Genomic DNA, 15,889 nt, shown 5'->3' on the forward strand with positions numbered 1-15,889 from the left:
CTGCATAGTAACTGTGATGTTCCGCTGTCCTCCCACCTTCAGCCTCGAGATCCATCAGAAAGTGAAACAGTGGCATCACCCGGGCAGTCGGACAGAGCGACGGAAGATGCCAATGAAGTGAGTTGCCCTTTCAAGCTATTTCTGTCTCAGAGGATGTGCAAATTCATGTCTTGTTTCCTTCATTTATGACAAATATGCTAATTGTTGCCTTTCTTCCTGATTTCCTTTTCTCCCTTCTCTACTGATTCCTTGTCCCTTTCTAAAACATGTCAACAACTCGGTTCATTTTTATCCTTGCTCAGATATAAAAGAAAGGGTCTAGGAGGGAGAAAACCACTGAGCTTCCTTCAGGTGAGGCTTCACCAACGTATTAAATGTTTGAGTTAGAGACAAAAGATATATATATATATATGATCCTTGCGAAGATTATTCATTGTTGCAACGTTTACTTACTAATTTGAAGATGGCTCTGAAATGCTGGCTAAGGAGGCAGCTGTCACTTCCCCGAGCACATGGGCTCCTGGCTTGAATTTCCCGTTCTCCAGCGCACCGCTAATTGACTGTGAACAGCTAAGTCGTTGGATGCCACGGTTTTTAATGCAATACAACTGGTTCTGGCAGGCGCGATTAGCGAGGTAACTGGTAGCTTTCACGCAGTTCCCATCTGGCCTGGCTCTTCTCTGGACACAAAATGTGGGGACTGCTGGCCTTGATGGTGCTCGCTTAATGAAGGAAACAGAAAGGAAATCAGCCAAAACCCCATGAAATACTAAGTGCGATTTTGGCTCCAGCTCCACGGTGAATTTTCACGGCAAATCTCACACGTACACACACAAATACACAGTTACTCTGATTATGCATTGCAATTATACAAGAATCAACTCTGCTTCGTGCGCTCATAAATGTAAACCTACTCTTGCCCCAACCTGGCTAATTCTGGATGATCTTTCCCAGTTGGATCCAAGGGTGCAAAGTTCATTTAAATGATGTGATTCAACAAACACACGTAACTCAGATATGACCATAGATTACAGAAGAAAAAGATCACAATGCTATTGTCAAGGGTAGATGTTGTTTCCACAGGTCACCAACGGCAGAGGCAGCGGCGTGGTCTGAAAACATGGACACTCTTTTAACCAACCAAGGTGAGAACCAACTCAGAATCGGTCTGAACATACAACACTTTAAAGTAAATGGTTAGCCCTAACCGGTTTGGCTCAGTGGATAGAGCGTCGGCCTGTGGACTGAAGGGTCCTGGGTTCGATTCTGGTCAAGGGCATGTACCTTGGTTGCGGGCACATTCCCAGTAGCGGGCATGCAGGAGGCAGCTGATCAGTGTTTCTCTCTCATCGATGTTTTTAACTCTCTATCCCTCTCCCTTCCTCTCTGTAAAAAATCAATAAAATATATATATTTTTTTAAAGTAAATGGTTAAATCCTAAAAGTGATAGACATATTATATATAGAGTGTGACTTTGATCTATATTCAAAGTATAAGATTCTCCACAGTCACATAAATTTATACAGGCCCGGAGTCTAAGTGGAATTGGGTTGGGCCAAAAATAAAACACAGTTATGGAAACTCCAAACATTAAAACAGAAAGCAAGTGCGGAATCTTGTCATCCCCTTAAACTCATTATCATGTGATGTATATAATGACTATTTTTCTTAAAAGTTGAAAGAAACATACAAACTATTGAAAAGTTGAGAACTTAGATAAATCACTTGTTTTTCATGTCCTGTAGGCCAAAGTAAAGTTTACAAAGTATTTATTTCAACTGAGCTTTTCTTGTTTTTAGGAAATGCAAAACCGTATTTAAATGAATGTGTGTATATTAATGTACACATGTGTTAATGTGTATTTATATTAGATATGATGGCTCAATAAGGTAATCTTGGCCAATTATAAATAAAATATCCCAGATGACACAAAAATAGTCACTGACGAAGGTTGCTGGAACTTCTTGTGATAAATCATTCTGCTTTGTAGCAATTCTATCTCAAATGAGGGGAAAATGACACCACAGAGACATATATAGAGAAATTTAAAAATATTGTATTGTTTGAACTAATCAAATGGCATTCCCATTTTAAATCCATGAAGTAAATATCAGAATATTAGAAAAGTTTAACACATGACGAAGCTGAATAAATTCTCCATAGCAGTTCATTCATATTCAGAGAGAGTTATACTGAATTAGATGAAACAGTATTCTGATGTTATCACTCTTCAATAACTCATTCCTAAAGCACAGACATAAAATAATTCACATTCATCCTATAATTCAACTAAGGTCAGATTGGAAACACCTCAAGAATACAGAATTGCATTTTTGTAAGTTTTGAATGGCACGGTTGGTTTTCCTTTTTCCTTAAATGGATACCCAGTGGGACCGGTTGGATTAGCTCAGAGCAGGAAATTTCTCAGCCCGTGGTGTCTCTACAGCTCAGAGCGGGGAGGCTGTCCCACAGAACACAGCCGTGAGCCTCAGAGACCAGAGCAGATGCTTGCGTAGGCACCTCTCCTGGGGTGTACAACTCATGCCCACAGATTCATCCCAACAGCTGCTTGGTTCTTATATTTATACCACCAGAGAAAGAGCTTACAGGCCTTCAATGCTCTTGACAATAAGATGGCTCACCAGATTACCTAACTGTTTTGTTGGCATGTGAGATGCCTCCCATGCACTGGGCATAGGCGTTGGAGTAGGTTTCTCCAATGACTGAATTCTTTCTTTCATCAGCCCCTGCTGGATCTAACCAACAGCCATTCCATCCTGCAGAGCGTGCCCTCAGATAATCGGATTTTAATTGTATGCAGCATATTATTCCAAATTCACTTGACATCTTTTGAACATCGAAATTGTATGTATAGAATAGAAAAATAGTTCAATACATAGTGTGTCCAGTTTGGGGTGTGTATCCTGTTCCATTGTGTCCTTGAATGACAACAGTTGTTAGTCCAGAGTAGTCCTTCACTGAAATCTCAGGATGGGAGAACACAACAATTGCTTCTTGATCTCTAACTACCTGTCTCTCTAGGATGTACTTAGATCGTCTTCATTGGGGAAAAGCTTCATGTGCCTTCATGAACCTACAATATTCTTCCAGTATTCTTAAAAGCATATTTTATCCTCAATATATAATACATTTTATCATAAATTCTGTGTAGAACCCTCAAATTCATCATTGCTTGGGCCAAACTCCTAGTAAATTTTCTTTAAGGGCTACTAAGAGGATTTTTTATAACCTGAATTTGTGTGATTGGAGCTTCTTGGGTGTATTTTTAAATTCGGGAAGCATGCAGTTCATTGAATTTTTTATTGTGCTCACATATTAACAACATCCATAGTCTCCAATATTTCTACGGAGAATTTTAATTGGCACCCGATAACCTTTTGCAGTGACTTGTTATTTCAACTCTATTGCAAAAGTTAAAAAAAATACACACATTGTTAAGTCTATTTTAATCCACCTATCACCTCATTAAAGGGAGAAGCATTCACACCAAATATCTTGCCAGTTACCTTTTTGGTTAAGGATTAGAATTGGCCAATATAGTCACCCCAAACTAATCAGTGCCAGCCCCTCCTCCTTCGCTGCAATAAGCCAGACCAACATCATGTAATCTCCCAGCATCAAACTGTGTTTTCTCAACAACTCAGAACAACCAAGAAATTCTTACTCTATGCCTGGCTGGTGAGGCAGAGTGGTTAAGCATGGACCTATGAACCAGGAGGTCACGGTTTGATTTCCGGTCGGTCAGGGCACATGCCCAGGTTGCAGGCTCGATCCCCAGTAGAGGGCATGCAAGAGGCAGCTGATCAATGATTCTTTCTCATCATCGATGCTTCTGTCTCTCTCCCCGTCTCCCTTCCTCTCTGAAATAAATGAAGACATATTTTTTAAAGAAATCCTGGCTTTAAATTAGAAACATCATTACCTTGGTCTGGGCACAGTCCCTGGGGTTTTCTATTAAGTAACTGATATTAAGACTTTCCCCTAGCTCTAGCCGGTTTGGCCCAGTGGATAGAGCATCAGCCTGTGGACTGAAAGGTCCCAGGTTCAATTCCAGTCAAGGGCATGTACCTGGGTTGCGGGCACATCCCCAGTAGGAGGTGTGCAGGAGGCAGCTGATCGATATTTCTCTCTCATCGATATTTCTAACTCTCTATCACTCTCCCTTCCTCTCTGTCAAAAATCAATAAAATATATTTTTAAAAAAAAAGACTTTCCCCTAAACATAATTCCTGGACTCCTTGGATCTAAAAAGAAAAAGTACAGGTTTTCTTGGTTAATAGAGCTAATTCTAGAACCACAGATACAATATTTTATATTTATGATGACAGATCCAAGTAAGGTTTTTAAAGTTAAAAGCTCAAACATATTGCCCTAACTGGTTTGGCTCAGTGGATAGAGCATTGGCCTGCAGACTGAAGGGTCCCAGGTTTGATTCTGGTCAAGTGTATGTACCTTGGTTGTGGGCACATCCCCAATAGGGGGTGTGCAGGAGGCAGCTGATCGATGATTCTTTCTCATCGATGTTTCTAACTCTCTATCCCTCTCCCTTCCTCTCTGTAAAAAAATCAATAAAATATATATTTTTTAAAAAGCTCAAACATATAAATGCTATATTTAGAGGAATGATAAATATTTGCCACTGAAGACTCCATGAATACTCACCCTATATAATATATTTATTTGGGGCATGTTACTGAGTTATATGGTGTACAAAAATTTTCTTACATATCTTATAGCTGGTCTAGATGCTTTTCGAACATTTCTCAAATCAGAATTCAGTGAAGAAAATGTTGAGTTCTGGCTTGCCTGTGAAGACTTCAAGAAAACAGAAAATGCTGAAAAAATTGCTTCCAAAGCCAAGATGATTTATTCTGAATTCATTGAGGCTGATGCCCCTAAAGAGGTGAGTGAAAGATCCCAGCTCCATGAATATGCATCTCCCAGCAAATCTGCTTGCAATTAAAAGGCACTGAATCCGTCTGAAGGGAAATCAAATTGCCGCTATGTATTCAAATAGAAAGTGTCTGTAAACTCCAGTACATGTTCCTGAGGACGACCCTCCCTCCTTCACTGACTCAGCAAGTATTTTCCAACCCTGTGTCCGTTTCCTTCACACAGCATTCAGGCTCTGGGGAAACAGTACCTGCTCTCTCCTCTGGAGTTAACCCTCCAGAAATCCCACTGAAATGTGCTCTTGGATTTCGAGTTCACGTTGTCTTTCCTTTTTGAAATCAGGGAAGTCAGTGAGGAATAGAATTTTGAAAATTTTTTTAATTAAAAATAGCATATGGGCCTGGCCGGTGTGGCTCCATGGTTGAGGGTCAGCCTATGAATCAGGAGATCATGGGTTCGATTCCCGGTCAGGGCACATGCCTAGGTTGCAGGCTCGATCCCCATAGGGGGATGCAGGAGGCAGCCGATCAATGATTCCCACTCATCATTGATGTTTCTATCTCTCTCTCCCTCTGAAATCAATAAAAATATTTTTTTTACAAAAGAAAACAATGTGTGGGGAAAGAAACAACTCCTAAACAAAAGTATAAATTCTTCCTGTTTCAAGTTTTGGAGGTCCCCACTATGGCAGATAATCATGTCTCCCTTTCCGAAAGAAGGGTTTGCTGACCTGTATTTCTCTGATGGTGAAAATGAGCCAAAGGTGGGGGGCCCTGACTCAAGTGATCAAGACCCACCTGTACCACTTCAGGGTCAGAAAAATAGGAGGGGAGCCTTAGAGAGAAATCTGGAATGACTTTGATAATAGCCCCCCAAAAGTGTTGTATGTTAACATCACATTTTTATTTGATTTCTAGCACTAAAACCATGATCACCTCCACATACCTCTCTAGTGTTTAACTTTAAAGTTTAGCAACTTCTATTTTAAAACTTCCTTGATTCCTCACTGAATATATTTTGATGGATAAGTAGCAAACAGGAAGCTACATTAACTACCCAGTACAAGTCATCTTCCCAGAGGGGCAATCGCCACATCCTTCTAAGGGACAGTTACCGTATTTTCTGATCCAAACTTGGTACTCAATGGTTTAAAAGGGTTGTTTACTTATGGGGACAAAAGACAGCATCGATGAAATGCAAACACTTTCACAAAATCTAGGGCCTAAACTTGCCATAGTTCAAGTTTTACATGGACCTTAATTACAGCAGCACAGATTGGCCCAGGAGGACATTCCAGAAATATGAACCACTGAAAGCAGTGCCTGGAATTTGTAGAAGAGAAAAAAAAGAAATTCACCTCTTGGGATCTATTTCAACATTCATTTTCCAGTCACCATGTAAAGAATCAATAAATAATTCTAAAAAATGTAAAATATAGCATATAAGATTCATCAAGTTGATTAATGCATCATCCTCTAAAAGACTTTGAAATCAACTCTAAAGATACTCTATTTATAGTGATATTGGTTTGAAAGCCAGATTTTTTTCTTCTTCTTTATGAATCCATCTAACTAACAGTGATCGCGTTAGGATTTTCGGCTGTCCATATACATTGTGGTGTTCTACGTTATGACTGCACATGTGATGGTTTCTTTCGTTTCTCTTGCCCAAGTGAAGGTGCTAGTACTGCGCATCATTTATTTGTCTCTAAAACCAATCACGAGAGAGCAATGCGGTCCTGGGGATGGATGGAATTCTTCCAGATGTTACAAAGCCTCCCACTCTCAACTTTAACAGCCACCCTTGAGAGTATCATTCAGGGAGTGTGTTCGCCTTTAATGATGCCAAAATGAAGTAAGACTAGAGGTGTTAGTGGCGATTACATAGAATTATGTCACCCAAAGCAAGATTATAGGCGGCTTTAATTTGAAGAGGGATTTTTAAGCGCTGCTGTGAGGGAGGGCTCGCTAACAGGCTGCCTGCCCCATGTTAGGGGGGCCTTTTACATACGCAGGCACACACCTTTGCATAATGAATCTCCCGATACACTTACGGTCTAAATGAGGAAGGCTATCTCATTTGAATGCGAGAGCACCATCGACAACCTTTTATTCAAATTATGTGAAAATATATCAAGCTCAGTTCAGGGTCATAGGAAAGCCAAAAGGGACACTGTAAAATGTACTCTTCCTGCAAAAGTAATGTGCTGACAGCCCAAAGAATTTAAAACCGCTGGAGTAGAAAACGGGACTTGGGCAGGCATCACATGAGCATAGAAAATGTCCCGGATCTTTATAACAAAACTAGAGGCCCGATGCACGGGCTTGGCCCGCACAGCCATGGACCTCTCAGCTGCAGCAGCTTGCCTCAGCCCTCGCAGCCCTAGCTTCGTCCGGAGGGTTTTCCCGGAAAGTCATTTGGCTGTCTGGTCTAATTAGCATATTATGCTTTTATTACTATAGATTAGAGGCCTGGTGCACAAAAATGTGTGCACTGGGTTGGGGGGCGTCCCTCAGCCTGACCTGCCCCCTCTCACAGTCCGGGAGACCTCAGGGGATGCCCTACTGATGGCTTAGGCCCACTCCCCATAGGGAGGCAACCAGGCTGATCAGGGGAAGGTGCCGCCCACATCACCCCGCTGGTGCTGCCACTGCTGACCATGGCAGCTGTGAGGCCTGAAACCTGGGCCTCGCAGCTGCCTGAGCCCATGGCTGCCTGAGCTCTGAGCCTCGCAGCCACTGTGGCTTTGCCCGGATGGACATCTGGAAGACGTCCACCCTCATTAGCATATTACCCTTTTATTAGTGTATATTGTTTTTCAACAACTACCAGGAACAGCATTCTGATGTCAGCTGTATTGAGGCCTTTTCAAAGCTGACAGGATTTAGAAGCCTCTAAATGGTTGTGATGGCAGCGAGGCTGTCATCCCATAAGAATCACAATCCCTCGTCTTGTTTTCTGAGGTTGGCAGTGCAGTGGTTTCAGATTTCAGTGATCCGCGACCTTTTGAAAAATCAGGAATTAAAATATACCTCTCGGAGTCCTTGAAACTGAAGAGTATCCATGCAAACAAAATGCAAGCGACTTACTCATATCAGTAAATAATGTTGATGGAACTCTGTTTATTTCATCAACTGATAAAAGGCCCAAACCTACTAGTTTGAGATGCTTAGCAAAATCTAAGTTCCTATGTAACTTTCAATGACTCAGAAGTTCCTCAAGATGGTACAGGTGGAAAGCATGCCTTCTGAAGGTCACCCCTGAGTAAGGTCCCTCCCGCCATCGCTTTATTCCAAGCTCAGCGTCACCGGTGTCTGACTGTCTGAGATATAAATGTATCCACGTATCTCCTGGTAGAATCCAACCAAAATCCACATTTGAGATGAGTGAAAAGTAAGGGGTGAAGTCCGCAGACACGCTTTCCCGGAGTGATTCTATTAAAGGAACTTATGAGTGAAAATATATATATTAGGACTAAAACTTTCACTTTTTTCCTGATACTGAGATTTCAGAGAAGTGAAGGAGAACAGAGCACTTTTGGTGGCCTATCCTCAAGTTTTACTTAAATGGGCTTCTCAGGAGCACTTTGTAAAATTGATCCCTCTCATAGTTGAAGTACTATCTCCAATTGGCTTCTAGTCTTTCATTTCCTCCTCTCTGCTCACAGCTCTTTAACAATTCCTTATGCTGTTTCCACTCCTAACCCAACACCCAGTATGATGAGGGAGGCAGTCCTCGTTCGTTCTCTGCTGGCAGTGGCTCTCTCGGGATCTCTTCCAGGCCATGGCTGTCAGGGGCATCTCAGCGTTAACACATTCACATCTGAGTCCTGGTTTCCTGCTCAAACTTTCTTCCACCTGAGTCTCTCCATCTCCGTCAAAGGCAACACCATTCTTCTCGTTGCTCTAGCAAAATGCCTGGCAGCCATCCCTGATTCTTCTGATCTGTTCATACCCCATATCCAATCCATCAAAACTTCTGTCATCTCATTCTTGAGAATATTTCTAAAAGCGGGTCACTCTTACAAGATTTTTGTTCCTTGTCCCAGATCATAACTATGCAATCACAAGTTCCATCGGTTCTACTTTTTAGATACCTTTGAAATCTATGCATTTCCCTTCATTTCCTGTGACATTACACCGCCTAGACCAGTGGTCGGCAAACTCATTAGTCAACAGAGCCAAATATCAACAGTACAACGATTGAAATTTCTTTTGAGAGCCAAATTTTTTAAACTTAAAATATATAGGTAGGTACATTGTTACTAACTTAATTAGGGTACTCCTAAGGCTTAGGAAGAGCCACACTCAAGGGGCCAAAGAGCCGCACGTGGCTCTCGAGCCGCAGTTTGCCGACAATGGGCCTAGACCACCATCACTGCCCACATGAACTTCTGGCATGATTTCCTAATTTTTCTTCCTTTTATCCACATCAAGCTATTTTACCACATGGCAGCCATAGGAGAAGACAGAGCCACCAGAAGAAAAAAAGTCCAGACCACTTGGAGCAGAACTTGGAGACAGCAGAGAATTAACAAATCCTTTTCCTCTGATAATCGGATTGAATACTTAACATTAACGAAAGCCTTTGTACCCAAATCTGTTTAAGCAAGATGATGAAACAGCATAAATGAGAGCGTTAGGTGTCAGATTTGCTCTGGGAAATTAGACCAGCTTCATAGCTCCCACCAGGACAAGTAGGAGATGATTCAGGTATGAGGAAGCCAGGGTACGAAGTTTACATTTTATGTCACAAAAAAACAATAGGTTTTCAGGTGAATACTTATCTGATGGAAATGACATTTCGGTGAAACTGATGTAGGAATGCTATCTTAGAGTATTCAGAAGGGAAAGACATTATAAGAAGTATCAAGTAACAGGTAAATTCCTTGGTTTGGGAAGAGATTCAGGGTTTTAAAAACAGCAACTAAACTAGAGAGATAGGGGTGAGAATGAAAAATGACCATTGGGAAATTACCAAGTAAAAGAGGAATGAGGAAAAATATACAGGGTGTCCCCAAAAAATGTATACCTACTGGCTGACATTATTAATTCCGATGGGTTATATCTGAAAAGAAAGAAACATCAATGGAGCTATCAGCTGTTAAAGGTGTGTATACATGTTTTGGGGGACACCCTGTATATACATGTAATGTATAGATGTTGCATATTTATACGATAGGAGATCAGAGAAATAAAAGAGGTGTCAAACATATAATTCCCACGTTTCGAGCTTGAACAACTTGGAGAAAAATAATGACATTTAAACAAGCAGGTGGGTGTGATGTTTTGCCCCTGACATTAGCTGAGTTGCTAAGACCCATCTTCCTAAAACCAGTGATAGTCTCCTGGGAGGAGCGTCTCTGAGCATCACTCAGCTCTCCACAGCTCATGTGGGCAGTGCCTTGGTAGAAAAACAAGCAAACCAGAAAATGAAACGGATAAGTCAGAAGTGCAAGGTTAATTATATATTTATTGAGTCCTTACCCTGTGCAAGGCCTAGTGAGGGATGCGGAAAACACAAGTATCGTCTAAGTAACACAAAGTCCTTGGAGAGGCCAAAAAGGGGGGTGGGGGGCCAGTAGACAGCATGAGGTCGGTATAGAAGGGGGTGTGTAATTTGGTTCATTTGCGGGGAACCTGTAGACGGCATGGGGTCGGTGTAGAAGCGGGGGTATAATTTGGTTCATTTGGGGGGGGGGGATATAGAATGAAAAGTAATAGGAATGGGCTAGTGGAAGCCATCCTAATAAATCCTAGTTACTGTCCACCTCTCGAAGGTACATTTTAGGTATTAAGATCAAAACACTAGGGGGAAAAAATAAAGGATGGATGGGAAAAAGCAATTTAAAATCATAAAATATTTTGGTTGCCTTTTCACTTGGCCATTTTTTTTATAATCTCAAAGTAGGGTTTTTGCTGTGCTCACTGTCAACACCAAGCCTCCCAAGCTAGAAACAATGCACCCAGCGTGTGTTTGCATCTGAAAATGAGCTCATGACCTTTCCGCTGTTTTGCATCAGATTCTCTTTGTGTTTAGGAAAAAAAAAAAAAAAAAAACTCAAATAGCATATGTGTACCTGCCATCTGTATAAATCGTGTATTCTTTGATTAAGCTAATCTCATGATATGCAACCTTATTTCCACAGATTAACATCGACTTCAGTACCAGGGACCTCATCTCAAAGAATATTGCAGAACCAACTCTCAAGTGTTTTGATGAGGCTCAGAAGCTAATCTATAGCCTCATGGCCAAGGATTCTTTTCCGCGATTTCTGAAGTCAGAGATTTACAAGAAACTGGTCAATAGCAAACAGGTTGGAAACAATAAAAAATGGCTCCCTTTCTTGTAAGGAAGATAAAGGACACACTGATAACCAGGTTATAATTGGGGGGGGGGGGGGGAGGGGGGAGAGACAAATGATTGAACAGATCCACGCAATCACTACACTTCAAGGCAAAAATGGTTTCCATATACTAACACCATGTAAGTTTTTTAGGGTTTAGGAAATACGTTTTACTCCAATGGAAAAAATAATGCTTTAACTATGAAGCCTGAAATTCTCAGTCATTTGTTTAGAATTTATTCCTTTTATCAGGTACTTAAAATTTTTCTACTGGGAGAGTTCAAAGGGAGTTTGTGGAGAGATAAAACACTCTTAAACCATGAGTGGATACTCTTACAACATTATAAATTCAAGAAACTATATATCTTCATGTTGCTGAGTGGGAGCTGTTTAGCATCATAAATACGATTTTAAGTACTCTTTGCATTATTAAAAAAAAAAAACTCACTTCCATAAAACACAAATCTGAACCAAATACCTTGAGTGTATTCAACTATTTCTTTTTTTATCAGGATCTGCTAAATAATAATGTGGTGGTTATCTAAACTGCTATGACTCTCAGAGTAATTAAAAAGAAAAATTGCAGTAACACACATACACACACACACATACACAACAACACCAACAATACCATTGATCAAACTTTGTCAAAATATACCATTTGGTTTAATTCAATGGAATCACATAGGCATGTACAGAAGGGCCTTGAGGATGTGGAAGACTGATTTCCTTAGATTAATAAGAATATAAAGAAAAGAGAAGAAATAAGAAGCATGGATAAGTCCTTATATGATGAACTGCATAGCAGTGATTGTTCCATAAAACACAAATTATTGCAACATTGTGCAGCCAAGTAAGTATGGAGTTAAGTGTCCATCCACTCATTCAGCGCTGGAACTTGTTGATAAAAATCAAAGAAATTATAAATTGCATTTACTTGGAGAAGTTCCCAAAACAGTTTTTTTCTGTATATAAATGTCCTGTGATAAGTGTGAATAATTTCCTGTCAATATGAGAAGCTATCAGGATTCAATAGATCTTCTGTCTTTCCATGTTTTTTGCACAGATTTATTTATCTTTGTTGATGTCTCTATTTTGCAGATTATTTGAACATTAAAAAATGAAGGAAAAAATAACATGACATTTTTATGTTTCTACAGCAATTGATTTGAAAGACAAAATTTTGTCTCCCCTTCGTCATCAAAAATAAACATTTAAATACATGCAAATGGAATATTCCCTGTATACTTGCAAATTTTTTCAAAAGGAAGGCAAAACACAAACTCATTGTGAAGTTTCAGGGAACCTAAAGGGAAGCACTATATATTTTCCAACATTGATTCTGAAGGTTCTAACCTTAATTTAGTATCTACTTAAACAGGAAACTTAAAAATTATTCCCAGATATGAAAAAGACTTTGGCCCAGCCGGTGTGACTCAGTGGCTGAGCATCGACATATGAACCAGGAGCTGATGGTTGGATTCCTGGTCGAGGGCACATGCCCCTCCCTTCCTCTCTGAAATCAATAAAAATATATTTTTTTAAAAGATGGAGGAAGTAGAATAACTCAGAGTAGCCTTTAAGTGGAGTTCTGTTAGGAGAATGTCTAGACTGATGTTTAAGATTAGCAATAGAGGAAAATCCACACTTAATTATCCAAAACCATGTTGTATAAAAATCATTAAAGAGCAGATGATCAAATAAGAAAAAAGAGAGGCATCAACTTATCATCCAAGCTTCAAGTTTTAAAAGTTAAAAATATGATTTAAATGCAAATATAAAATCCTTATTGCCAAAATTATTAATAAGGGAACTAGACAGATAGCCAGATAGTAAGTATACAAACACATATGTACACAAAGTTACAGCTTTATTAACTGCTTTTTAGAAGACATTACTCGTTTCTTTCTTTTATTCTGTGATACACACGATGTTTAATAAGAAATTCAGTTGATTGTGTTTTACATATTGTTGTGTTGAGTGGATGGAATCATAGTCTGTTCTATCTGTGAAAAGTCAATGCCAGTTACAGAGTAAGTAGAAGAGAGGAAAACCTAGAAGAAAGAAGTAAAAGAAAATGAAGAAAGTCTGACTAGTGTGCACAAGGAAAAAAATGTTATCACTTCAAGAGACTTGTTAGGGTCCAACAGGGAAAAGAAAAACCATTCTGGGTATGTCAGAAAGAGAAAATTTAGCACAGAAAATCTATACTAATAAAAACACAATATGCTAATTAGACCAGACAGCCGAACAACCTTCCGGATGAAGCCAGGAATGTGAGGGCCGAGCCCTTTGCTCGAATTTCGTGTATCAGGCCTCTAGTATGTTATCAAAGTGATGGGTGAGCGAAAAAGCAAAGCAAAGAACAGAGATGAAACAGACAAACATCAGCAGGAAGCCGCTGTTGCTTTTAGGGCTAGAGGCACACCAAGAGGAGGGCGTGTTAACAACAAAAGCACCAAGTGTCTGGTGGACCCCAGCACCATGCTGAAGGCTGACTGGCTGAAGCTGGGAACCCACAGGAGGGCTGTGTGTGAAGGCATGGAGGAGACAGTCCCTGTTAGAGACATCACCTGAGATGGAGGGGGAAACACTCCAGATTCTCCCTTCTTCCCCTCCACCTGCCAATCCCTGTCCAATGCTCCCACAGACCACCCCTCTAAGCATGAAAAGAAAGAGAAGGAGAAGGGGAGGGGGAGGGGGAGGAGAAGGGAAGGAGGATTGGGACCGGAAGGGGGAGGGGAGGGGAGGGAAGTGGGAGGGGAAGGGGAAGAGGAAGGGAAAGGGGGAGGTAAAGGGGGAGGTAGAGGGGGGAGAGGAGGAGGAAAAATAAGATAACTACAGAAATAGAAGTAGGGAAAACACAAAAACCAAAGAGGAATTAAGAGAGAAGAAAGAACAGTGTATACAATAAAGTGTGTTAATTCTTTTTTTTTAAATGTTTTTATTGATGTTTAAATAGAGAGGAAGGGAGAGAAAGAGAGAGAGAAACATCCATATGAGAGGGAATCATTGATCAGCTGCCTCCTTCACGCCTCTTACTGGGGATCAAGCCTGAAACCTAGGCATGTGCCCTGACTTGGAATTGAATCCAGAACCTCTTGGTCCATGGGATGATACCCAACCCACTGAGCCACACCAGCCAGGCAAGCATGTTAATTCTTGAAAGTAAGTGTCTATTTCTGCACGGATATTGCTAGTCCCTAATAAACCACCCAACTTAATCCATGAGAGATTGTGTTAAAAATAAACACACTGTGAAATATGCATGTCACTAATTTCAAACATATTTATTATCACTATTAACATTATAATTATCAGGCACTATTTTTAAAAGCTACTAAATTTGTGTAATGAAAACGAACGCTATTATGTCACTGAATTTGCACTTTCCACGTAATTCTAAAACCTAAACACAATAAGAACACTGTTATGCTGAATTACTTGTATTAAATCTACAGTAGGAAATTAAAAGGTATTTAAATCCCTGTGCGAGTACTTAATGAAAATGTTTATTTTATGAAATGCCTAAATTATGAAACTATATTATAGTCCATTAAAATTGTTTTTTAAATTAGCCCTCATAAAGATTTTAAGAGAATCTTACCAAACGTATTAACAATTATGATGATCTGTGAATTTAAAATATAGTAATTAAGCCACACCAGTTTTTTTAACTATAATCATATTTGAGTGTGAACAAACATATATTTTTGCTAAGTCTGAGTATTTCGGAAACATGCCTTGGGAAAAATATATTTCTTGGGGACATGAAATATGAGAAAATAATTGAGGATCTTTATGGTAGAAAGTACCTAAAAATGTTAATGATATAATTCTTTTAACTTAAAATTACTTTCCTCTCAAGATTAAAATGTTAGGCTTAGAAAAATGGCAACTTTTGGACAAAGTATACAGTGTACTGGCTGTCAAGAGCATGCAATACATTATGCAAATATAATTTTATCCTTGCCATTAACACTGAATAAATGTGCATGCTATATCCTAGTGAAACATTTCTCCTTAGTACTACTCTAAACTTACCTTTCAACGACTGAGCCACCAGGAAAGGGTTAATTAACATGTGTTACAAATATTTGTTAAAACCAATGCTTTAGTTAATTCTTTTAATTTTTAATATATTTTAATTTATTTCAGAGCAGAAGGGAGAGGGGGAGAGAGATAGAAACATCAATGATGAGAGAGAATCATTGATCGGCTGCCTCCTGCACATCCCCCCACTGGGGATTGAGCCCACAACTCAGGCATGTGCCCTGACCAGGAATCGAACCGTGACCTCCTGGTTCATAGGTCAACACTCAACCACTGAGCCACGCCGGCCGGGCTGATTCTATATCACAAGGCTTGAAATATATAATGCATCTTACCTTCCTATGCTCACACAGTGGGAATGACATGAGATGTTATCCTATTTTGAAGTGAACAGGTTGGCTGTAATTCCATAGATTCTGTATCTGAAACAAAAGACGCCGTTACTCTTGGCAATAGGAGTAGCCAGAGTGTCAGAATCCTCGAGTCCCACCTCCCAAAGAGTAATGTACAAAAGGGCCTGGTGACTCCCGAATACTCATCGGTTTGTGTTACGAGAGAGAAAGCCTGCACTTAGG

The 15,889-nt window shown here is 40.1% G+C and overlaps 1 protein-coding gene across 1 annotated transcript; it reads left to right on the forward strand.

The window, feature by feature from the left end:
- Window positions 1–106: 106 nt before the first annotated feature.
- RGS21 (regulator of G protein signaling 21) lies at window positions 107–11,267 on the forward strand. The gene is made up of 4 exons (XM_070401339.1): window positions 107–117; window positions 1,069–1,145; window positions 4,759–4,925; window positions 11,064–11,267. The coding sequence occupies exons 1-4, from the start codon at window positions 107–109 to the stop codon at window positions 11,265–11,267; spliced, it is 459 nt and encodes a 152-aa protein (XP_070257440.1).
- Window positions 11,268–15,889: the final 4,622 nt, after the last annotated feature.

This window comes from Myotis yumanensis, unplaced genomic scaffold (genome assembly GCF_028538775.1).
Source record: "Myotis yumanensis isolate MYYU_CA2020_CCGP unplaced genomic scaffold, mMyoYum1.0.hap1 SCAF_22, whole genome shotgun sequence".
In the NCBI taxonomy this organism is placed as follows: domain Eukaryota; kingdom Metazoa; phylum Chordata; class Mammalia; order Chiroptera; family Vespertilionidae; genus Myotis; species Myotis yumanensis.